General features: G+C 41.1%; 2 protein-coding genes across 8 annotated transcripts in view; one reads left to right on the forward strand and one right to left on the reverse strand.

Moving 5' to 3' along the window:
* LOC100669823 (zinc finger protein 420) overlaps positions 1–1,298 on the forward strand; it is a 22,956-nt gene extending 21,658 nt beyond the window's left edge. Inside the window, exon 4 of the mRNA XM_064278864.1 lies at positions 1,021–1,298. Coding sequence (XP_064134934.1) covers positions 1,021–1,298 — 278 coding nt within the window. The remainder of the gene's footprint in view (positions 1–1,020) is intronic.
* Positions 64–26,442, reverse strand: part of LOC100669541 (zinc finger protein 345-like) — a 30,341-nt gene continuing 3,962 nt past the window's right edge. For 6 of the 7 annotated variants that reach the window (XM_023542296.2, XM_010602315.3, XM_023542295.2 and 3 more), the window contains 3 exons: positions 19,474–19,600; positions 18,319–18,472; positions 66–17,124 (listed from right to left, as the gene is read on the reverse strand). In XM_023542296.2, the coding sequence (XP_023398064.2) occupies positions 15,339–17,124; positions 18,319–18,472; positions 19,474–19,600 (2,067 nt within the window). In that variant the 3' untranslated portion in view covers positions 66–15,338. Of the gene's footprint in view, positions 17,125–18,318; positions 18,473–19,473; positions 19,682–26,442 lie in introns of all 7 variants that reach the window. The other variant, XM_023542297.2, reaches the window with a different exon arrangement.

The following is a 26,442-nucleotide window of genomic DNA, read 5'->3' on the forward strand; positions in this document are numbered from 1 at the left end:
CATGTATCTGTTGGCTGCCTGAATATCTTCTTCAGTGAAATGTGTGTTCATATCCTTTGCCCACTTCTTGATTGGGTTGTTTGTCTTTTTGTGGTTGAGTTTTGACAGAATCATGTAGATTTTAGAGATCAGGCGCTGGTCTGAGATGTCATAGCTGAATATTCTTTCCCAGTCTGTAGGTGGTCTTTTTACTCTTTTGGTGAAGTCTTTAGATGAGCATAGGTGTTTGTTGTATGCTTTTTTTCTACTCGTGTGTGCTCTATTAGACAAATAAATTACAAATATGCAATGCTGAATGCTTCCTTGGTTTGAATGCTACCTGGCCATATTACTTGCTTTGCTTGGTAAATTCATGAATTTTTTTATTGCTATTTTGTTTTACGTTTTCCCATATATGCAATTAATGAGATTAATCACTAGTTTTTGTATTGCTTTTGGACTTGCTGTGCTGTTGTCTTTTATAGCTCCTTGATATCAAGATCAAAACACCTTCAGACAATTCACTGACACATCTTTTTGTGTGTCTTCAAATCATTTTTAATAAAAGCAAATTCATTTTCTGATATTTCAAAATGACAATTTTGGTGACATGTTCTCTGTGGGATGTAAATTCGGTTGATGACTAATTTCTTCCTTTATATATTTTAATTTATCAAGTACGTGGAAAACTATTTTTCAAATCCTCATTCCTTATGGAAATTATACAGAGACTCACGTTTTTTAATTACTATATAGGCATTTCAAAATAATGCAAATATTCCTAAGACTGAGAAGGCTTGTTGGTCAGATGTCAAGGATGTCAAAGTGATGAGGTCTGCTTTGGGTGCAAAGTTAGGTTTAGAGTCTAGATTTTTCAGCTAGTGGTGGCAGCACAGAAGATGGTACCATTTGGAGTCCCATAACTTACAGAAGGGGCCATTAGCAAACGTATTATCTCATGAATATATTGTGTACATTTTATAGGCATTTCTGAGATGCCTGTTGGTTAATTTAGTGTTGATTCTGCGACTCTCCTTCCAGACACTTCCTTGACGTGGAACCAAGAAACCACACAGCGCTTCCAGTATTTCTCTTCCCGGGACTTCCTGTCCATGTACCTGACCACTGTATGCGGGAACTTGCTCATCTTCCTGGCTGTCCCCTTGGACTGTCATCTCCACATGCCTATGAACTTCTTCTTCTCCAACCTGTCCTTTTCTGACGTCCCAAAGATGCTGCTGAACATCCAGATGGAGAACAGTTGTCTCCTATGTGGGCTACATCACACGCATGGGCCTTTTCAGTTTTTGGACTTTTAGACTATCTTCTCCTGACTGAGTTGACCTATGACTGCTTTGTGGCTATCTGTCACCTCTTGCACTACGCAGTCATCATGAACCCATGGCTTATCAGCATGCTGGGGGCCCTTGCATAGAGTTTGGCTGTGTTGCCACTTTCTGCACAGTTATTGAATCCCCACGCTATTTCTGTGCACTCCCCGAGGTCCTTAAGCTCACCTACTGCAACACCTTCATCAGTAACGTTGTTATATATTGTGACAGGTATCATGGGGTTTTTTTCCTCTTGCCTGGATCCTTTTCACACATGCACAAACTGTATCTTATGTACTGAGCATCTCAAGTGAGGAAGTGAGCTTAGTTACCTAGAGGTGCTGTAACAGAAACACCACAAGTGGGTAGCTTTAACAATTTTATTTTCTCAGTTTAGGAGGCTAGAAGTCCAAATTCAGGGTGCAGGCTCTATGGGAAGGCTTTCTCTCTCTGTCGGCTCCAGGGGAACGTCCTTGTCTCTCCTTAACTTCTTTTCCTCCATTCCTTGGTGATCTTCATGTGGTGTGGCATCTATATTCCCTCATCTTTGCTTGCTTTGTTGCTTGCTCAATCTGCTCTTTTTATATCTCAAAAAAGATTGACTTAAGACACAGCCAACACTAATACTGCCTCATTAATGTAACAAGAAAACCCACTCCCAAATGGGATTATAACAACAGGTAATAGAGGTTAGGATTTATAACACATATTTTGGGGGGACACAATTCAATTTATAACATTTCACCCTTTGGCCTTCCAAAATTTATGTTCTTGCCACCTGCAAAGCCCATTCACCCATCACACAATCCCAAAGGTCTGAAATCAACTCCAATTCCAAAATCTCAACTTTTGAATCGTCTAAATCAAATATGTGTGGGACTTTAGGCATATTCCATTCTGGGTTAAAATTGTTCTTCATCTGTGAACGTGTGAAATCTAGAATATGAGCTATCTGGTTCCAAAGAATAATGGTGGAACAGGCACAAGACAGATATTTTCATTAGAAACGGGAGAAATTGGAGGGGAAGAAGGGATAATGGACATCAAGCAAGTCCAAAACCCAGTAGAACAAATTGAATTAGTTTTAAAGAATTCAAAATAATCCTCTACTCTCTGAGATCTGGGCAATGGCCTTCCCCTCTAAAAAAGATTAATGGCCATGCTCTCTGGATTCTGAGTTCCTGAGAGCTAGTTCTCAGCCCCACCTTCCAAGTCCACTGGGATGGCAACTCTGCTCCCTTGGCTTCAGGCAGCCCCCTCTACTGAGTGGTGACCCCGCACACCCAGCCCTGGAAGGCACCATCTCCTACCCCTTGGGAATGGCGGTCCCACCCTCTCAACTCTAGGCAGTGGGCCAATCCTCTTGCCACACCTGAATGGCAGCCCCATATTCCAGAACCAATTTGGTGGAGATCTAACTCTTTGAAACACAGGAGGCTGTGGCTCCACCCTTTGAAATCGAGTCAGCCAGGCTTCCAGTGTTCCTTCCAACAGTTCTGCTGATCTCCCAGCTGCTCCAGGGACGGTTGTTCTCTTTTCTTGGAAGACAACATATGTAACTCCTTCCTGCCTGTAGAATTCCAAAAGGCAGACAGCTATCCTTTTTTCATTCTGTGTCTGCCCCTTTCAGTCTAAGCTGATGGGTTTTCTGCTGAGGTAGTTGGATACATCCATCAGTCAGAAGATTAATCTTTCTTAGCAAAAGATTGAAGTCACCAAGACCTTGATGAGAGTTTTAGGGCACATATCCTTAGCGTGTAAAAAAGAATTCCAAATCTTAAAGTTCCGTTTTCATTTTGCACCGTTCATTTTTAAGTCTCTTTCCTCATGTATTTATGATAAGCAGCCAAAAGAAACCATGTGGCCCCTTTAAGATCTTGCTTACAAATCTCATCAGCCAGATATCCAGGTTCACCACTTACGAGTTCTACGTTACACCAAACATTTAAACATAATTACGACAAGCTCTTTGCCACTGCATAAAATGCTTCAACCTTCCTCTGTTGTCTAAGCACAGGTTCATCGTTGCCTTTTTAACCTCATCAGAAGTACCATCATTGTCTATATGTCTAACACCATATGTATTGATGGAGCTATACGTATTCACTAAGATGATGGAGACATTCTCTATGGCTCTCCTCACTTCTTTTTGAGCACTCACCAATATTGCCTTTGATGTCCATACTTCTACCAACCATCTCTTCAAGGCAATCTAGGCTTTTACTATTAAAAAACAAAACACACATTTGCCATCAAGTCAATTCCGACTTATAGGAACCCTACAGAACAAAGTAGAACTGCCGCATAGGATTTCCAAGGAGCAGCTGGTGGATTTGAATTGCTTATCTTTTGGTTAGCAGCTGAGCTCTTAGCCATTCTCTTCCAGCCTCCACCCATTACCCAATTCCAAAACCTATTCCACATTTTAGGTATTTTTTAGAGCAGACCCCTACTCTCTGGTACCAAATTCTGTCTTAGGTTTCTAACGTTACTACAACAGAAATACCACAAGTGGGTGGTTTTAATAAACATAAATTTATTTTCTCACAGTTTAGAAGGCTAAAAGTCCAAATTCAGGGTGCCAGCTCTTGGGATATCTTTCTTTCTCTATGGGCTATGGGGTAAGGACCTTGTTTCTTTTTAGTTTCTGATCTCAGTTCCTTGGTGATCTTGATGTGGTGTGGCATCTATGTTCCCCCATCTCTGCTTGCTTCTTGGTTATTTGCTCGGTCTGCCCTTCTTATATCTCAAAAGAGGCTGACTTAAGACACATCTTGCGCTAATCTACTTCATTAACATAATAAAGAAAACTCACTCCCAAATGGGATTATATCTTCCATCATACGGGTTAGGATTTATAACACCTATTTTGGGGGGGATACAATTCAATCCAGACCAGGAAGTATAAAGCAGTTTCTACCTGTGGGTCTCACCTCTCAGTTGTCTCCTTGTTGTAAGGAGCCTGCCTGGGTGTCTTTGTCAATTCTACATCGACATATGCCTCTTGGGCAGATGTGTTTGTCACAGTCTTGTACACCATGGATGTTCCCGTGATGAACACCGTTATCTACTGCTTGGAGAACAAACACATGAAGGGATTCCTGAGGGAGCTTCTCTGCAGTGAGTCTTCCTCCTAGTGACAACACAAATGCCCTGTGCTGGATGAGTGTGTCCAAGGACGATGGAGCACAGCACTGAAGTGTGAACTTATCTTTCCCTTTCTGGGTTGAAATCTTGATGCCACCCTAATAGATGGTGACTCCAAGAAAAATGCTCACCCTCCCTGTGCCTCAATTTCCTCATCCGTGAAAAAGAGGCTATGACAACATGTGCCTCGTAAGAGTGATGAGGATTAAATGAGCAACTATGGTAAAACATCAGCACAAGAAATGTCACAGGTCATGTACCAAGTAAACGTTGGCAGTTGCTACGTAAGACAGACATTTTTATATTTTTTGTTTTGTTTTGTTTTCTGGACTTTGTCCCACATTAAGCCAGTTTCTCTCCCCATGCCCTGTCTTCCACTAGGGCTGAGTACCCCAGGATGAATTCATGTGTGGTAGGATGTTTAACGGCATCCTCAGCCGCCAAAACACTAGACGTTATTAGCACATGCCTCCCTCCAGATATTGCTAGATAATCTTCTGAGGTGGAAAACGGCACCCGGTTGAGAATCACTGACGTAGGGGAGTGTCTTCAAAAGAGGAAGAAAAAATATAAAAAACCTAAAAGTAAGAAAATAGGGGCTATATACCTGTCCCACTTGGGAATCTTGGGGAACATGATCAGAGTCTGGCCCTGTTGTAAAATAGGGCCCTGGTAGCAGTGGTGCAAAGTCTGCACTGGCTAGAGAACCTGAGAAGACACTGGGCTTCACCCTGGCCCCCTTGGATTTCCAGAGGCCCCATGAGGGACGAAGGAAGAGCCTGGCGTCCACAAACTGGAAACGGGCCCTGGGGTGAGAGGTGAGATGATGCTACCCCATTGTCTGCTAAGGACTGCCTACACCGAGGAATAGACGGAGGATTTACTGTGATGAAGAACATTCTGGGGGACGAGAAGGGGCTAAAGTGTGGCTAAATCAACAGGAGACAACCAAGGGTGTGGTCCAGACCAAGAGGACAAAGCAAACATTCATGATCACAGACGCTGATAGAGGCTGACAGTGGAAAGCCCAATCTCAGTGCCAAGAGCTGACAGTTCTGATGACTCTCCAGTGACTTCCGTTTTCCAGTTTTTACCGTTCTCATTAGTGTATGGTGGTGAACTGAGATGCAGAGGGCCCCGACTGGTAATATCTCATACAGAAATCCGCTCTCTTCCTCAGTGTGTGGGATGTCATTGCAAAGAATGCTCGTTTTTGTACATTTTAATCGCTTGCTCCCCAAGGACGTTTTTGTGGATCTTCCAGCACATTATGTTGCCCCAAAAGATCTACTCTAAGGCTCTTTCCATTTCTACATGTCATTCCAGTCATTAAGTCATTAGATTTGCAGCACCTACTTGTGGTATTCAGCTTCCAAGATGGCCCCCAGGGATTGCCACCTCCTGGTGTTCGTGTCCCCATGCAGTCCTCTTCCACGTTGAATAGGGGCTCAGCTGTGACACCAATACAATTGTGCAGACACATCAGAATGTGGCTTCCCAAGCTAGTTCACGACAGGTACTGCAGCCTTCTTTGTGCTCTCTCTTGCCTTGCTCACTCTGAGGGGAAGCTAGCCACCATGTTGTAAGGACACTCAATCAGCCCCACGGAGAGGCCTACATGGTGAGTAGCTGTCTCCTGCCAACAGCCAGAAGCTGATCCTCCAGTCCCAGTCTTCAGATGACTGCAGCACTGGCCAGCATCCTCCTCATCAGAGACTTCAAATCATTTCCTCCAACTAAGTCACTCCTGAATTCCTACCCATAGAAATGATGAGATAATATATGTTGACGACTGTTTTAAACCCCTTGGTTAGGGGCTCTTTTTTTTTTTTTATGGAGCAAGAGAAAATAATGACATGTAATTCTCAAAATCCTTTGTCCACAAATAATGTCATCATATCTGTTTTAGATGATTTTTGTTGTTAGTGGCTGACCAGTTGATTTTGACTCAAAGGGACACTAGGTGACAGAGGAGACATTCCCCATAGGGTTTTCTTGGCTGTAATCCTTATGGAAGCAGATTGCCAGGTCTTTCTCCTGCTCAGTCACTGATTGGTTCAAATCGCTAACCTTTAGGCTAGCAACTGACAGCTTAACCATCTGTGCCACCAGGGCTCCTTTTTTTCTAGACTAAAAAAAAAGACTAGATCTGTTAAATAAACATTTAAGGGATATTTGATCCCTACGATGTCAATCTTTCATTGGGAGCATGCTCTGATGCTCTGAGAGACAAATGAGAACAATGCGGTTGACCTGACTTTGTCCCCGTCTCCCTCCCTCACTACCCTTTGCAGAAAGACAGGGCATTCCCTGTGTCAAAGGCCTTCTCTGCAATGCTGGGACATAAGCAGAAACAGTATGGTCTTCTAAGAAGTGGAGTACAGTCTTGGAAACATATTTACATAAATGTACTGACTCAACATAGCCTGGATTTAGAGGGAGCTTAGCTCTCCCATGGGGAAACTCCATAATAATCCCCCGCTATGCAACAATGTGGCAAAACCCTGGTGGCGTAGTGGTTAAGAGCTACACCTGCTAACCAAGAGGTCAGCAGTTTGAATCCACCAGGTGCTCCTTGGAAACTCTATGGGAGAGTTCTACTCTGTCCTCGAGGGTCGCTATGAGTTGGAATCAACTCAACGGCAATGGATTATGCAACAATGCAAAGGGCTGCAGGGTGAGACCACTGCCTTCTGTCACTGAAAATTAAGGTGAGGCCAGGGTTCTCTCTCTAGCATGAAGAACTGAAAACCTGTAAATCCCAAGGTAATTACGAGCCCAAGAGACAGAAAGGGCCACATGAACCAGAAACTACATCATCCTGAGATCAGAACTTGATGGTGCCTGGCTACAACCAATGACTGCCCTGAGAGGGAACACAACAGAGATCCCCTGAGGGAGCAGGAGAGCAGTGGGATGCAGACCCCAAATTCTCATAAGACCAGACTTAATGGTCTGACTGAGACTAGAAGGACACCGGTGGTCATGTCCCCCAGACCTTCTGTTAGTCCAAGACAGGAACCATTCCCAAAGCCAACTATTCAGACTGGGATTGGACTGGACAATGGTATAGGAAGAGATGGTGAAGACTGACCTTCTTGGATCAAGTAGACGCTTGAGACTATGTTGGCATCTCCTATCTGGAGGGGAGATGAGAGGGCAGAGGAGGTTAGAAGCTGGTGGAATGGATACGAAAAGAGAGAGTGGAGGGAAGAAGCAGGCTGTCTCATTAGGGGGAGAGCAATTAGGAGTATATAGCAAGGTGTATATAATTTTTTGTATGAGACTGAGTTGATTTGTAAACTTTCACTTAAAGCACAATAAAAATTTTTAAAAAACCTGTAAATCCCTCCTGGAACATATTTTACAGTATTGTAGTAAACAGTCCCTCAGCTTCTAAGATTTATCGGTAAGGAAAATGGTTCTCCGGCAGTATTCACACAGTCCCCAGGAAATCATCCTGTTTTATTAAGTGCAACTACACCATATTTGTGAGATGCCTAAATTACTTTGAGTATGCAACAGTTCTTAAATTGCAACATATATCTATTTCCCTGTCTCTCCCTCTATCCATCAAGAGAGCAATAAAGATAAAAACATAGAAAGATATGCTAAATCTTAGTAAATATGTTCAATGGATAAATGAGACTTTTGCTTTCAGTAGATTGGACCAAGTGTTACACTGAAGTTACCTGGGTGAAATAAGATACATCTTCCTAAAAGTATTAAGGAAATAAGATATTGAGGAATTGCTGGACATAATTCAGAAGAATACGGAATTCGAGAGACAGAAGTCAAGCATTTCAGATGAACTTTATCAAAATGAGGCTGACTCAGTTATAAAATGACGGAAACAATGTTCAGAGGTAGGGGCAGAGGTTGGAGGTCAAGTTTCCCAAAAGTGGGAGCCATAGCAACATAACACAAGGAATTTGTAGCCTGGCTATGAGCCATCCAAATGGGAATCTCAAGCTCTGAATGTTTTAAGATTTCAGAGATTGGTAGCAACTCTGGACAACTGGCATAGGCACCCCTGAACCTCCCACCCCACAAAAAAAAAAAAAATCTGTGTAAGGATATTTGTATCTTCAATTATGTGTTTAAATAAAACATCTAACATATTGATACCTACTGATCTTTTACAACAAACATACGGGTTTTGTCCTTTAGTGTATGTTAAAAACTGTTCAGAGTAATAAGAAAACCTAATAAATACAGTGTCTATCACAGAACAAATTACTAGGCACACAGGGCACACAGGGAATGAGCCAGCATAGAAAACAGAAACAGACACACACATGTAAAACACCTACACTTCCATAGCCATGAGGATAAAAGGCAGAAACTGGAAACAATGACACTGCAGATTTGAAAACAACCAGCTAGAAATTCTGTACTTAACCAGAGTTAAAAAAATGGAAGGGGTAGAAGGTTTAATATCATTGGATGCACAGCAGAAAGTAGATTTTGCAAACTTAAAGATAGGTAACAACAACAACAAAAAAAACTCAAGCAGAATAAAGCAGAGCTAAAAAAAAAAAAAATTTTTTTTTTTTTAAATAAAAGTTGGAAAACACCCTTGAAGGAATGATATGCAAAAGGGGATAAAGAAATCATGGTAAGGAAAATAAAGGTGGGTTGAAGTGGACAAACCTTTCTTCCAGGAATTCCCCGTTCTCTTCTTGGTGGACAATCTACTTTGTGTGAAAAAGTGTCCTTTCTCCAGGTTGTTTCTCTATTTTAAAAAATCTATCCAACATTTTGTAGCTCTGATTCCAAGAGTAAGATCAGAATTGTCCTCAATTCCTAGTACCATTTGGGGGCTGACCTTCCTCCACTCTCATGTAAAATCTCTTGTTCCTTTTACTGCCTTCTGTCTATACCAGCTTCTCTTCATGACTGTTATCTGTCCACCGCCCAGGCATTTACTAGACTGACTCATCGCTTTTGAAGCTGGCCCCTCCTTACTGTGTCCTAAATTCTTCATCACTTCTGGGGGCTTCAGCGTCTGCATGGATTTTTATCAACTATTTTGGTATCTAATTCCACTGACCTCATTACTGGGGAATTTCCACTCCGTTCCACTTCAGACAACTCCATGGACTTGTGGTCATCCAGAAGTACTCTATGAAATCGATGACTCTCCAAAACATCTGCTCACCTCCGTTGAGCCTGACCCATATCTATTCCTTGATAAAACCTACAGTCATGCAGTTTTTCCGTCTCTGCCTTCTCAGGGCACTCCTGATTGTCCTACTTTCAGATACCAAATATATTGTGAATGAGTTATTCTTAGGGACTCTGTTCAATTTTATTTTTACTTTTTAAATTAAAAACACTATAATATGTAAGATATTCCATTTGGTTATGAATTCAGCATCACTGTAGATCATAATGAGCTTGGTCTGATTCCACAGAACTAAGCTGTTCTGAAAACCAGGACTAGTTTGACTGTATTACTTAATGAGCATATCCTTATCTTGAATATTGGCTTTAATCCACCAAGGACACTGTCCACAAAAGTGTAAAGAAAAAACTGAGGGTGCAGAATGCCAAACATTCACAGGTACAGAAATGAGGATATTTAGCCTAGAAAGTATAAGACCTGGAGGATATGTCAGAATACTTAGGAGTTCCATATGGCAAAAGTATTACATTTATTTTTTGTGTACCCAAGAGACAGAACAGAGGTTTGATGGGGGAGATTTTTAGATAAGAAGTCACGTTAAGAATGTAATATTTAAAGAACAAGAGGCCCTATCATTTTTAATTATTTGCTTTTATAAAACGTCAGTCACTGGACAAGATTCAGCCAAGATAAGCACTAAGGATCCCACCACCGTCTTCCAAAATTCTCTTTACCTGGAATTGTGGTGTGGATGAGGGCACCACGTGTAAGAAAGAAAACAAAAAAGACACATTCTATTTCGGAGAAAGACCTCTAGACGTTACCTGCAGGACCACTCTTCTTTCATTCCAGTTACCAGTTGTCATGGATTGATTTGTGTCCTCTAGAAATATCTGTCAACTGGGCTAGGTCATGTTTCCCTTTTATGATTGTATAATTGTCTACCATTTTATCATCTAATGTGATTTCCCTATGTGTTGTAAATCCTATCACTATGATGTAGTAAGATTGATTAGCAGCAGTTATATCAATGAGGTCTACAAGATTAGTGTCTTGAGCCAATCTCTTTTGAGATATAGAAGACAGAAGCGAAAGACAAGGGGACTCATACCACCAAGAACCCATGCCGGAAGCGGGACACATCCTTTGGACCTGAGGTTCCTACACGGAGATGCTCCCAGGTCAATGGATGACTAATGCATTACAAAGACCTTCCTCCAGAGCCAAGGGAGAGAAAGCCTTTCCCTGGAGCTGACACCCTGAATTTGGACTTGTTGCCTACTTAACTGAGAGAGAATAAACTTCTCTTAGTTAAAGCCATCCACTTGTGGTATCTGTTACAGCAGCACTAGGTGACTAAGACACCAGTCATTGGAAAATTCCATTTCATCATTATCTTTTTATTTTCACCCATTCCACATTCATTAAGGCTGCATGGTCTATGATAGGACCTGTTCTTTGTGCTGGTGATACAAGATGAACCCGATGTGTGATAAGTCATTAGTTCACCCATCCATTCTTTGCTTCAAGCATTTGAGGGCCTTTGGTGTGACACACAGAGAGAGAAGCAGAGACAATCAAGCATAGACTCTACTTCAAGAAGCTCTCTATACAGGGAGAGAGATAGCATAACCAGTGCTATACCATGGGTCAAACAGGAGTACCAGGATAGTACAGAGAAAGGGCAGTTGGGGTAATGACAGAAGGTCCCTAGAAGTGGTGGCCTTACAGACAAGTCTTGATGTAAAATTAAAGAGACAGAGAAGGAAATGCATTTTAAACAGGTGAGGTGCAAATATAGGTTAAGCAAAAGAGAGATACAATTAGATGCTGAATTTAAAAACATTCGGTTGGAAGTAGTGAAGCGGCTAAAGGATACGACTATGACAAGATAAACTCTTTGGAGCCTACTATAGTGATTATAGGCTATTTGGGGCTTACGCCTAGGGAAGAGAATTCTGCTGGAAGTATGGACATGTGGGAGTTAATCTGGTTTGTGGTTGAAGCCAAGAATATGGGTGGCTGTAGCACATTTCCAAAGAAATGTAAACATGAAGATTGTGAAAAGAGCTGAAAAACAGCTAGAAGAGGATTCAATGAGGTTGGAGAGATTTGATACTAAGGACACACAGGAGACAGGAGATATTGAAGATGATGGACAGAGAATAAATGATTGATGGTGTGATCATCAGAAAAGAAGGGAGGGGGCAGAGTTTATGAAGAGGGACAAATTTTTCACTAAGATGCAGAATATGGAGTTGTGTGTGGGTGTAGGAGCAGAAACTTAAGAATAGACAGGAAACTGAGGAAGTCCCTGTCTGATTGCCTCTAAATGTATTCATTTATTCATCCACTCACTCATTAACAGTTAGTTCTTGAGTCCTCACTGTGTACAGGCATGAGGGGCACACACATCAGCCTGGGTCAAACCATTTTCTGTCATTAAAATTCCACCAATCATGTAATACAGTAGTTGAGACATCAGTTTTAGGGTCAGATGGAGCTTAATGGCTTCACCTGCTTACCATCTATGCCAAGGAGACCAAGAAATCCTACTTCACAGGCCAACCGCATCATGTAGAAATCTCAGATTCCTGTCTTTGTTTAGTTTTGACAAAAGCCACTCACACAGGATTCTCCCTCTGATTCCAGCCACCTGGGGCTAGGCCAGACCTCACAAGTTAAAAGGGTACCATTCTTCACACAGCCAAGAGGCAGACTCCAGCTGCAGGTTTGGAAGTCTGAACAACTCTGAACTGCTGATTTGCTGGCTAGAAGTCTGGAGGTTCCCTTTAACTCCCTGAGAATACCAGCCAAAAGATCAAGGGCACTCAGCCCCCACACTGCTGAGCTTCCCTTCGGTTCAATAATTCACTTGGATGACTCACAGATATCACAAAAAGGCCAGGCTTATGATAATGGATTAAATACAACAAAAAAAGACGAAGAGACGCATGGGGCAAGCTCTGGGAGAGTCCCAGTGCAGAGCTGCCACGTCTCCAGAATGTGCTACCCTCCGCATCGATCGATGTTTCTCACCATCCATCAAGCTCCCTTAAGGTTCTGACATTGGCGCTTTTATTGGCCAGTCCTGCATGAAATACCTTTATTATGCCTCAAGAGGTTAGCATCAGGCCACCAGGTGGTCCCTCTGATTCTACCTGCCCTCACTCAGCCTCACATGCAGTCCAACTCTCAAGAACCTCGAACAAAGGTCAAACTGCTTTCTGCAAGGTGGCTCATCACCTCACAGCAATTCTGAAATGACTTTATATATATTCTAAGACTCAGCAAATAAAGTATTGTGCACAATGAGAGGCAGCAGTATTACTATTAGAGAAAGGAGTAACAGAGAAAGGCAAAGAGGCTAAATTGAACCCTGTGGTGTTGCACTGGAATCAGAGATATGTGTACCATCTTATGGTTTTTGAAATGTATAAAGATACATGTAAAAATAAACATAAATATGTCTCATGAGTATACTCACAAAAATATATTTTGTAGCTCTTTCCACCTGGAGGGCCCGGTAGTAATAAGAATACCGAGTAGCCAGATGTTTGTTTCTAAACATCCATTTCTAATAAAAAGAACCAGAATTTCTTGAAGAAAAATCTGGTTCCAGGGCTTGGGCAGGAAAGGACAGATTTTAGATAACCCTGGAGAACACCAAAGATACAGGGAAAATGTTACCCAAGGTACAAAATGGCCACATAAACCAAAGACTCCATCAGCCTGAGACCAGAAGAGCTAGATGGTGCCTGTCTACCACCAGTGACCACTCTGACACGGACCACAACAGAGAGTCCCTGACAAAGCAGGAGAAACACGGGGTGCAAAGCTCAAATTCACATAAAAAGACCAGACTTAATGGTCCAAGACTAGAGGAATCCCAGAAGACATGGCCCCCAGACTCTGTTAACACAGAATTAAAACCATTTCCAAAACCAACTCTTCAGACAAAGATTAGGCTGGACTATAAAACATAAAATAACACTCATGAAAAGTGTGCTTCTTAGATCAAAAAGATACACAAGACTAAATGGGCAGCTCCTGTCCAAAGGCAGGATGAGAAGGCAGAAATGGATAGGAACTGGTTGAATGGATACAGGAAATGCAGGGTGGAAAGGTGGAGTGTGCTGTCACATTATAGGGATTGCAAGTAGGATCAGATAATGATATGTGTATAAATCTTTGTATGAGAAACTAACTTGAACTGTAAACTTTCACCAAAAGTACAAAAAAAAAAACCAAAGATGAGCCTTGAACACTGGCAGAAAGTAATCACAGATTATAATCGGGACATGCGGAAAAAAATACAGGAACCTACTCAACAGAGCACCTCATAACCAAATTTGGGACAATCTGAGCAAAAAATAAAATAAAGCAACATGGATTATCCTATACAGGCAATCCCCAGGTTACGAACTTACGTACATACAACTTATGTACAACCCATATTCATGAACTACACCCTGTAAAAGCTACTAAAAATTAATAATCCCTCGAACAGGAATTCAAGCCACATATCCTCTGCTCACTGGATGCGCATTTGCCTGCTGCTCGGTCTTAAAGCTTGGAGCCAGGCAAAAGCTGACAGCCCTGTGACATCACATGAGGAGCCACACAGGGGCAGGGTCCATGCTCAGTGCTTACCTATCCTCCCCACCCATCCCACCTCATGGTGATCATATGCATGCTCAGTACCCATTCAAGCAGCACTCCTGCCTCCCAAAGTTGGGGCTGGGAAGGGTAGAGCAAGAGGGAATCCAAAGAATCCGCAAAGGTTCCTAATAACAAACGAGAACTACTTAAAAACACACATCAAGATATTATTACCGTATTATTAAGTTAAAGTTGTTTTAGAGCATCTAGAAGTTTCTTTAATGATTTTATGTATAGAAAGGTACACTACCACACTGTATACTAAGACAAACATTTGACTAACTGACTTTAGATATGAACTGTACCTAATTGTTCTGACTTAATAAACAAATTCAATGTAAACACAAACATAGGAAAGGAACTCATTTGTAATTTGGGGACTGTCAGTACTGCTTTAAACAATTTAATAAATAACGGGAAGAGAAAGAAAAGTTTTTTTCTTTCAGAATTCTAACTAATAAGCATAGAAGAAATGACTGGATCAAAAAACACCATGTTGTAAACACCACAGTCACAATAATCATAGATAATGATTACTAGTACATACTAAAAGTTGGTCAAAGTACGATGAAAAACAAAATACTATACAATCTCAAAGTATTGCCCTATGAGAACCTACTAATTATAAAAGGTAAAATACATTTAAAAGACATGACTAAATATATTATATATAAAAATACTCATAAACCATGTACAAGATATTTTATTGTATACAAAATACCAATAAAAACATTAAAAAACATAAAAACACATTTGCTCAAGGCTACTCCTTGCAGGTTTATTTATAATACCCAAAGACTTTCAGAAAGGTAAAATTCAGCTTGTACTAAAAAAGTAACAAACTCTGATGAGAACAACTCCGCAAATACAATGAAACTGTCATTTCTCCCAAAGGCACAAAGTAGCTCTAATGACCTATTCTTTGAGTTAGTATTGCTTTCTTACTTTAATTGTAGGCTTTCAAAAATTTGCTCTTTGAAGTTATAGCAGCAGGGATAAAACACCCCACTTTTGACTTATCTCTCTACTGTGATTTCTTCTATGAAAAGCGAGGTGTTAGGAACGACTAGACTTTCCCACATTCTTTAAATTCACAAGACCTCTCCACTGTGCGTTCTTCTATGTGCAGTAAGGTGTGAAGAACACCTAAAGGTTTTGCCACATTCCCTACATTCATAAGGCCTCTCTCCACTGTGAATTCGCATATGTGTAGTGAGGTTTGAGACTTGCCTAAAGACTTTCCCACATTCTTTACACTCATAAGGCATCTCCCCACTGTGAGTTCTTTTATGTGTAGTGAAGCCAGATGAATAACTAAAGACTTTCCCACATTCCTTACACTCATAAGGCTTCTCTCCACTGTGAGATTTTACATGTGAAGCGAGGTTTGAGGAATACCTAAAGGCTTTCCCACACTCCTTACATTTATAAGGTTTCACTCCACTGTGAATTCTTGTATGTAGGGTGAGGGATGAGGCACAACTAAAGGCTTTCCCACATTCCTTACATTCATAAGGCCTCTGCCCATTGTGAGTTTTTATATGTATAGTGAGGTGTGGTGACTGACTGAAGGCTTTCCCACATACCTTACACTCATAAGGCCTCTCTCCACTGTGAATTCTTCTATGCGTGCTGAGGTCTGAAGCTTGTCTGAAGAATTTCCCACATTCTTTACATTCGTAAGGCTTCTCTCCACTGTGAGTTCTTATATGTACAGTAAGGGATGAGGAACGACTGAAAGCTTTCCCACATTCCTTACATTCGTAAGGTTTCTCTCCACTGTGAGTTCTTTTATGCACAGCAAGGGCTGACGAATAACGAAATACTTTGCCACATTCCTTACATTCATAAGGCCTCTCTCCGCTGTGAGTTCTTATATGTTGAGTGAGATGAGAGGAACAAGTAAAGGCTTTCTCACATTCTTTACATTTATAAGGCTTCTCTCCACTGTGAGTTCTTATATGTTGAGTGAGGGATGAGGAAAAACTAAAGGCTTTCCCACATTGTTTACATTCATAAGGCCTCTGTCCGTTATGAGTTTTTGTATGTGTAGTGAGGTGTGATGACTGACTGAAGGATTTCCCACATTCCTTGCATTCATAGGGCCTCTCTCCACTGTGAGTTCTTCTATGGGTAGTGAGGTATGAGGAAGAACTAAAGGCTTTCCCACATTCTTTACATTCATAAGGCCTTTCTCCATTGTGAGTTCTCATATGTTTAGTGAGGTCTGAGGTCTGACTAAAGGCTTTCCCACATTCCTTACATTCATAAGCCCTCTCTCCACAGTGAGTTCTTACATGTTGAGTGAGAGATGAGGCATCAGTAAAGGCTTTCCCACATTTCTTACATTTATAACACCTATCTCTGTCATGAGATTTCTTATGTAAAACGAGAGATGAAGGACGGTTATTGGTTTTACAACATTCACTACTTTCATGACTATGACCTCTCACGTGTGTCCAAAAGGATGAGAATCTACAGAAATCTTTCCCATGTTCCTTACACTCACAGTGTTTCTCACCAGTGAGTATAGTCACAGGATTCTTAGGGGTTGAGACAGAAATGATGTCCTTCTCATATGCCTTGCATTTACTGGGTTTCTTTCCACTAAGAGTTCTCATAGGAGTGGGTATGTGAGAGGCACAACTGTAGGCTTTTCCATGTTCCTTACACTGACAGGAGTTGCATCCAGTTTGAGGTCTGGTCTGATGGTTATGTGATGAGTGATCCATAAAACATTTTAGACACTCACAGCATTCAAAAGGATTTGCTTCTGGAGGGTTTCTATTCAGCACAGTAAGAGCTGGAATCTGGTGGAAGGTCTTCTCACACTGATTGCCTTCGTTACTTTCACAGAGGTTCTTTACTGCATGACTTCTGTTAAAAATAGGCAACATGCTGTTGGAGATAAATTTGTTTCCATTTCACCGTTACCAAATGGTAAACATGCACGGTTTCTGCCCTGAGTTGTCTCATGTTTCATAGATTAAATCATCCAGCAGAAATACTACCACCACTGTCACTGTGTTTCTAAAATATGAGGCTTCTTGAATTTTGTCCAAGTAAAACATATTTCAAATATACATTATTTGGCTATTTATTAAAATGTCGTATTGTGAAAACTCTCTGAACACGTAATTTTACAGCTGGGTTCATATATATAAACAAACACCCACTCCTCAGTTATACACAATTAGGTTTCAAAGTCTAGGAAGTTATGTGAAAATTGGCAGTATGTAAAAAAGGAGGATGACCACACAGATCACAAAATGGAGGATGACTGCATCATTACTTAACTGTCAAACCACTGAGATTCATGGTTGAGCAAAGTTGACACATTACGTTAATCATCACAGCAGGCATTACTCTTGCGTTACATCTTACTGTTGACAGACACACATCTTTAATCTTCAATAGATTTTTTTTTACTATCACTGTAAATGCAAAATGTCAGATATAGGATAGCCAGAAAGTGAGGAGTTGGTGTATATGTATATACGTATTTATATGTATCAGTGCATAACAAGCCTTAGAACAGGTTCGTAAACTTCATAAACTGCCAGCGTAAAAGAGAACAGCGTATGCATTGCGTATCAACCAAGTCTGTTGCTCACTGGATTTTGACCCAAATAAAAAACAAACAGCAGAGCCCCACTGCTTTGCTTGTGTCTAGTTTTCCACAGTCCTGCCGACAAGCCAATCTCCTGCATAGATTCCGGAAGATTCAGAAGCCTGATGAGGGAGACTGGATTATTGGCAGGATTGTGAAGACTGACACACAAAGTAGGGTGGTCAGCCGCTATCTTTGAGTGGAACACTGCTAATCGTTTCCTCCTCAGGTCCAAATCTGGTAGGCAACAGGTTAGGCTGCTATAAAACACATATGCTGCGCTCATGTTAACTGGCAATTACTGAATCGTTACAAAGCAGTTTGAAGCCTTGGTAAATATATGTATCTCTGTGTTTGTGTGTCTGTGTATGTATTCTGAAGTCATTACACCTTAAAAAAAAAAAAAAAACCTTAGGTCTTATTAATGAGGCACTGTTTACTCTTGTTTGAATGATACTCACCTCACGTGTCTCCACTGACTTTTATGCTGATCTTTACTGCCACGTGATTGGTCGGAGATTTCTTCTAACATGGAGGACCAGGTGTTATTCTTCATGAATCCCACCAATATATGTTCACTGGATAACTGTTCTTCATCATTTAAGTTTAGAGAGACTGACCCAATAATTCAAGTTGAGGTTCACAATAGAAACAAAAAGGAAAGGAATTATCAGGGGAAAAAAAGGCTGCTGTGAACAAAGAAAGATTTACACACATTTCGCTGTTTAAGCACTTTGGAAATAGATAAAAAGCAATTAACTAGGAAATATTTCCATAAGGATTTAGATGGATGGTGAAATGAACAGGTATAATGATAATAGCTAAGTAGAAAGATACTGGACACAAGACCCATGTAACATGAAAAGAGAAAAAGGGTCTCCATGACCAAAGGTTGAGAGGCTTGCTAAAAGTCAGAAAAGCAAGCTCAGGTATTTGTTAAGTTGTGTCTTCAACCCAAAAGAAACTTTTTCTTGCTGACTGATTCAAATGTTATTCCCCTCATGCAGGGCTGGTCCTTCAAAAAATTCTGGCTTTCCTGGTACTTCCCAACAGAGTGGCCCTGAATGACTCTTCTCTCCACAGTGCTCAGACCTTGCCCCTGCTTCTCTGTGAAACAAATGTGTATAGCTGACATGGAGCTCATGGAGAAATGTGTATCATGAGGGAAGACAGTAAAAAGCAGTAAACATTTCCTTGACACTGAGCCAATACTTTGCTCTTCACGGTCTCTGAAGATAGACAGTTGTGAGCTGATTTGCAGCAAAATAATCATGTCAAACTTGTAATTAGCACAGCAAAACTCTCTACAGGATCCCAAATCACAAATCTCTCAGTGCCCCAAAATGACACCTGAAGCCAATGCCTACATTTACAACACTTAAAGAACCTGAGCACTTTTAATCACAAATGAAATGAAAACTTATTTTTAAAATAATACATACAGATTTATGTTCATGGGGAAGCCAGCACAAGTGAGCTCTACAGACCAAGGAATCATGCCTATTTAACAATTTATTCCCGTTCTTCAACTAAAATACTGGTGCAAAGTTGATGAGTAAAAAAATTTTTTTTTCACTAAAGGAATAAATTTAGAAAAAAAGAGATGCCTTTCTTACCTACTGACGCCAGATTTCTGAAGGTTTCCATCATCACATCTCTGTAGAGTCTCCTCTGAGTAAGATCCAGCAAAGCCCACTCTTCCTGGCTAAAGACCACAGCCACATCCTCAGCGATCACTGAATCCTAAAATATCCCACACATTCTGGATCAGCTAAGTACCGTGTACTCCATTGTGTACAAGAACAAAGGGTGAGGCTGACAGTCCTGGGGAAATGAGAAATCACAGGGATTTGACACAAGGTCCTGTGTTCTACAAAGGTCTATTCTGGGGACTAACCATCGGCCTCGTCCCCTCACTAACTACATTCACTTCATCACTGGTTGCATCCTGTGTCACAAATTTCCAACACACAAAAATAATCTCTCCATAGTTTGACTGCAATCAACTGCAGTCATATTCTCTCTCTTTATGGTCTAGAACAGTTAGAAAACACAACAGTAATTAGAGAAATGCTCTCATTCACATCATCACTTCCTTGTTAACAGACAATTACACCTTCTTCCATAAGACCCACTACAACACTCAACAAAACATAAAGCACAAGGTGAAGGCAGGGCGAGGTATTAACAATTGGGAAACACTGCAGAACGGCAGTTTTTTTCATTTGCCGCTCACAGCGATGGGAGGACCAAGGGCCTGCAGAAACAAACTGGTAACCCAAGGCTCTGAATTGGTCATATTTTCTTGAGCTCTAGGAGATCAGGAGGTGACAGGGCCGCATGCTGAAAAAAGAATTTTTTTTTTTAAACAAAATTGTGAACTTTTACAGTTCAGTTGCCTACGCTGCAAAAACTGAGTTGTTCTGTCACCCCCTGTTTCATACAAAGGTAAAAAGAGCTCAGGTGAGGCAGGAAACATGAGAATTCAGATCTCCCCACAACTCTCAAATTTTGAGACCTGATGCAACCATACACCAATTATCATTGACTGCCCCCCTCAACAAACCCAAATTTATACACGCTCACATACACAGAATTCAATATTATAAGACAACAAAGAACACTACCAGTGCAGAAACAAGAACAGCATGCCTGTGCGTTTGTTGAGCAAGATGGGGTTACAATTCCCATTTTGTTATGATGAACAACATGATAAATGTAATCAATGTCACCTAGTTATACATGCACGCATTGTGGAACTGGCAAACGTTTTGTTATATATAATTTTTACCAGAAAAATTAATTTTGTAAGTAAGTTGAAGTGCTCACGGTTTACCTGTTAAATTGCCCGTGACGCCTAGGAAATGGAAACTTAAACACTAGCCCTCTAGAGGCTTCATTTCAAAATTCTCTCGCATTTGCAGCCCCTGGAAGGCACACAACCATGACTACCTGAACCCTGACCCCTGGAATCTCCTGGTCTGTAAGACTGACCTCTGTGAAATAGCACCAACCCACGGACTTTAGAAAAGTTTGCTAAATGACACTTTGGATACTAAAACAGAGCAGCTTAGAGTAAGAACACTCCTCTTGTTTGGGAAGTGGAAAATGAGCTGTCTATGTCCTCTCTAATCAATCCTGGTATGATGGGTCTGGACAAACTTTGAGTAAGAGCCAAAATCCAGAAGTCTCCTCCACTGCAGCTGGCCAGGTTACATTTTTTAAAGCCATAAAACCTCTAACATTCATTATACACAGCGTAATGATAAAATGTTCCATGTACTGAGCAACTATGATGTGTGAAAGGTTTTGCAAACAGTTTCAACACAGCAGCTCATTTATATCTGATGAGTGAGTAAAGCTAGAGACAATCAATTAATCACATGCTCTATGGAGTCCACAGAGCCCTTTGCTTTTCTTTACACATTGATCACCTGTGGCAGAGCCCTGATGGTGCAGTGGTTAAGAGTGTGGCTGCTAACCAAAAGGTCTGCAGTTTGAACTCTCAGCTGCTCTTTGGAAGCCCTATGGGTCAGTTCTACTCTGTCTTATAGGGTTGCTATGAGTCAGAATCGACTCAAAGACAATGGGTTTTAACGTGAACTGGTGACACAGTCTATGGAATATGCACCACGCTAACGGGTTAAGCAGCAAGGAACAGACGCGTTATTTACCTCAGTAAGTTACCACAGGGAGCAACAAAATCATTTCAGAAAACCTTAGCTAGTGAAAACTGGCTTAGTAAGGTAAAAAAAAAAAAAAGACTGCCCTTTTAATTCTAGAATATTGGAAGCAGGCTGTGATGATTTTGCAAACACTCATACACACTTCACACGCTCGTCGACTTGAACAAATCCCAACACAGAGGCACAGGAGTCAAAGGGCTCCTCTAGCCGTTATGCCCAGACAAGGAAAAATATATTTCTTATACCCAGAAAAGATCATTAGCAGTGTATGAAAAACACGTAAAGTTGGTAAACTGGAAAAACAAAAGCAGCTTAAATGAATAGTATAAAGTAACATGAAAACAAAAACCACAGTAATGACATAAAACTTAAATGAAGACCTCCAGTTTGTGATTCACTATATAAGGAGCTTATAAGTCATCACTCCCATCCTCTCAAAAAATCTGAAGGTACAGAACTCAGAAAATTGAGGTCACAAGGCTTACTGCTGCCCAAAACTGGAAGAGCACATAAATGGCTACGGAATATCATGCCAGAACCAAAACCTAGGAGCAGAAACCACCGCTAGGGTCAATATCAGCATAAGAAAATTTAAAATGCAATTGGTGAACTGCTGGAGGCTTGATGTGGACAAACTTAGGGATAAAAATGCCAGAGGGCTCAATCTCTGGGGGACCCAGAGAGTTTTGTGAGTTTTATTTGTAGAAACCTTATCAGATCTTCACTGTGACCACCAAGGAAATATGTTTTTGTGCTTCAAAATCCAGCCATTTCGAAAAATTCCCAGAGGATTCTGTTCTCCCTGACAAGGCCTGCCCTCAAGGGAACACATTCTACCAGAGTTAACCTGACCTGCAGTAGTGAAATTCCCAACTTCAACCCCGTCTAGGTTTCCTGTCTCATCAAAGGAGAGAAACAGAGAAGCAGTTGTAGGGTCACTGCCCAGGGCACAGGCTCACTAAGCCTGAGACTTAATCACTGGACTACCCCGGGCTTCCCTTTTGTGCCCTCTTTACCACTCCATCCACAGGACTCTTATCAAAGAACAGGATTACAAAATAAAGAACTCCAAATCTCAGACCTGATTTAAGAAGTAACTAGGAAACTCAAATACAACAGGAAAGAAAAAAAAACCAAGAACATCAGAGCAAATGACAAGTACAGCAAATAGTAAACACAGTCTAATGTCTAGCTAGAAAAATAAAACCTTATTCCAAAAGCCTATTTATTTACTTCATTTTCTTTTACTTTGTAAATAATCTCTGGGTTTCAACAAAATTAACTAGTCATATTAAAGTCAAAAATACAGCATAAAAGGACAGAGCAAACATCAAAATTAGTCTAAAATACGGCACAGACGTTGGAATTATCAGAACAAAAATTCTAGGTAATCATAAAATAACATGCTAGGTGGGGTAATAAACAAAGTACAACATATAAAGCAAGCAGAGAGATGGAAAGTATAACAAAGAAGCCAAAGGAAATCAGAAGCACAGTTGGAGCAATGAACAATGCCTTTAACAAGTTCATCAAATGACAAGATAAACTCAGAAAAAGAATCTGAGGGCTTTAAAATATGTCAATAGAAACACTCAAAAACGAAAATGCAAAGAGGAAAAAGAATGAAAAAGATGGAACAGAATCTCCAAGAACTGTAGGACAATTCCAAAAGGTGGGCCATCCATGTATTGGGAATACCAGAAAGGAAAGACAGGAGGAACGAACTGAAAAAATAGCTCAGGGGATAATGACTGAGAAATTTAGAAAACTAACGATGCACACCAAACCAACAATTCAGGAATCTCAGGGAACACGAAGCAGGATAAACACCAAAAAAATTTATGTAGTGATATCATATTTGAACCGTACAAAATCAAAGGGAAAATACTGCAAGAAGCCAGGGCAAGGATGTGGAGAAGCTGGAACCACCATTCATGGCTGGTGAGAATGCAAAATGGTACAGGAGCTCTGCAAAAACTGAGCAGTTCTCAAAAAGTTGACTACAGAAGTACAAAACGACCCAGCAATCCCACTCCTAGGCAAATACACAAAAGGAAAAAAAAGGAGATCAAACAGAAATCTGTACACCGATATTCACAGCTGCACTATTCACCACAGCCAAAGTAGAGGAACAACCTAAATGCCCATCAACAGATAAATGGATAAACAAAATATAGTCTACCCACGCAATACCGCTTAGCTATAAAAAGAAATAAAGCCCTGACAGATGCTAGAACACGGATGAACTCTGAAAACATTATGCTGTTACACTGCCGGTGGGAATAAAATGGTACAACCACTTCGGAAATCAATCTGGCGCTTCCTTAAAAAGCTAGAAATAGAACTACCATTTGATGCAGCAATCTCATTCCTTGGAACATATCCTAGAGAAATAAGAGCCCTCACATGAATAGACACTTGCACACCCATATTCACTGCAGCACTGTTTACAACACCAAGAAGATGGAAACAACCAAGGTGCACATCAACAGATGAATGGATAAACAAATTATGGTATATTCACACAACGAATACTATACAACGATGAAGAACAACGATGAATCTGTGAAACATCTCATAACATGGAGGAATCTGGAAGGCATTATGCAAAGTGAAATCAGTCTGTTGCAAAAGAACAAAGACTGTATGAGACAACTATTATAGTAACTCAAAAAAACGTTTAAGCAGAAGAAAACATTCTTTGATGGATACGAGGGTGGACAGGAAGGGAGATGGGTATTCACTAATTAGATAGTAGACAAGAATTATTTTAGGTGAAGTGAAGGACAACACACAACACAGGGGAAGTCAGCACAACTGGACTAAACCAAAAACCGAGAAGTTTCCTGAACACAACCAAACACTTCAAGGGACAGAGTAACAGGGGCAGGAGTCTGGGGACCATGGTTTCAGGGGACATCTAGGTCAACTGGCATAACAAAGTGTATTAAGAAAACATTCTCCAACCCACTTTGGTGAGTAGCATCTACAGTCTTAAAAGCTTGCAAGCAGCCATCCAAGATGCGTCAATCGGTCTCCACCCACCTTTGAGAATGAAGAACTCCAAAGACACAAGGAAAATATGAGCCCAAGAGACAGATAGGGCCACATAAACCAAAGACTCCATCGGCCTGAGACCAGGAGAACTAGATGGTGCCCGGCTACAACCAATGACTGTCCTGACAGGGAACACAACAGAGAATCCCTGATGGAGCACGAGAGCAGTGGGATGCAGACCCAAATCCTCGTCAAAAGTCCAGACTTAATGGTCTGAGACTAGAAGGACCCCGGAGGTCATGGTCCCCAGACCTTCTGTTAGCCCAAGACTGAAACCATTCCTGAAGCCAACTCTACAGACAGGGATTGGCCTGGACTATAAGATAGAAAACGATACTGGTGAAGAGTGAGCTTCTTGGCTCAACTAGACACAAGAGACTATGTGGGCAGGTCCTGTTTGGAGGCAAGATGAGAAGGCAGAGGGGGACAGGAGCTGGCTGAATGGACATGGGGAATACAGGGTGGAGAGGAGGAGTATGCTGTCTCATTAGGGAGAGAGCAGTTAAGAGTATACAGCAAGGTGTGTGTAAGTTTTTGTATGAGAGATTGACTTGATTTGCAAACTTTCTCTTAAAGCTCAATTAAAAAAAAAATTATAGGGTTTAAATACCAGCTACAGGTATCAGCGGGAGGACGAGAACATAGATTGGGGATTCATGCTTTCCACACACCTGAAAGCTTGAAGGTAAAAGCCTTTTGCACGAAAACAAACAACTAAATAAAAAAGCATTCTCCACTGGGAAAAAAAGAAATGGGTCTGGGGACCCCACAGAGGATCCAGCTGAACTCACTATCCCAGCTTCATTAGGTTAGGTGATATCAGGAGAGCACCACCACCACCCAGGACCCCATAAACAGTCAGGGCCTTCCACTACAAACTCTCTCTCCTTTTCTAACCCCTAACACAGTGTAAGATAAGGAGCTGGGGTTTTAGAACTGTAAATGCTCCAGTGCCTGGGGGGAGTCAAGGACACATGAGACTATGTTGGCATCTCCTATCTGGAGGGGAGATGAGAGGGCAGAGTGGGTCAGAAGCTGGCCGAATGGACACGAAAAGAGAAAGTAGAGGGAAGGGGCACGCTGTCTCATTAAGGGAAGTACAATTAGGAGTATATAGCAAGGTGTAAATAAATTTTTGTATGAGATTGACTTGATTTGTACACTCAAAGCACAAAAAAAAAAAAAAAAAAAGGCTTGGATGATAAAGCTGTAAGATCAACAGTGATACTGGTAGTAGTCATAAACTTCTAAACACAGATACCAACAATCTCCAGGCAGGAGGAGATGGGAACTTTCTCAAGATTTAAGTAAGCTTTGGACTATCTTTTACATAAGTTAAAATAAGCATTCCTCTGTGTTTGAGGAAACCCTGGTGTTGTAGGGGTCAAGTGCTACAACTGCTAACCTAAAGGTCAGCAGTTCGAATCCACCAGGTGCTCCTTGGAAACTCTGTGGGACAGTTCTACTCTTTCCTATAGGGTCACTATGAGTCGGAAGCGACTCGTCTGCAATGGGTTTTACGGGGTGTCTGTGTTTGAGAAGTTTATATCCATTAACCTAAAAAATTCTCACTAGAAACACAACTAGGGACTTATAAATTTTCATCTAGTGGAAACTGTAAATCCAAGAACTTAAATACACAAATCTCATATGTTTAGAGAATATGTTAAACTTAGATTCTAATTTAAGGCTATAGAAAACACCAACAATCATAGGGATTAAATACCAGCTTTAAGTATAGGTGCGAGGACAAGGACCAAGATTGGGGAGCCATGCTTTCAACACACCTGAAAGCCTCAAGGCGATAAACTCCCCACTGGGAGAAAAATAGGTCTCTGGACC

This window comes from Loxodonta africana, chromosome Y (genome assembly GCF_030014295.1).
Source record: "Loxodonta africana isolate mLoxAfr1 chromosome Y, mLoxAfr1.hap2, whole genome shotgun sequence".
NCBI lineage: Eukaryota > Metazoa > Chordata > Mammalia > Proboscidea > Elephantidae > Loxodonta > Loxodonta africana.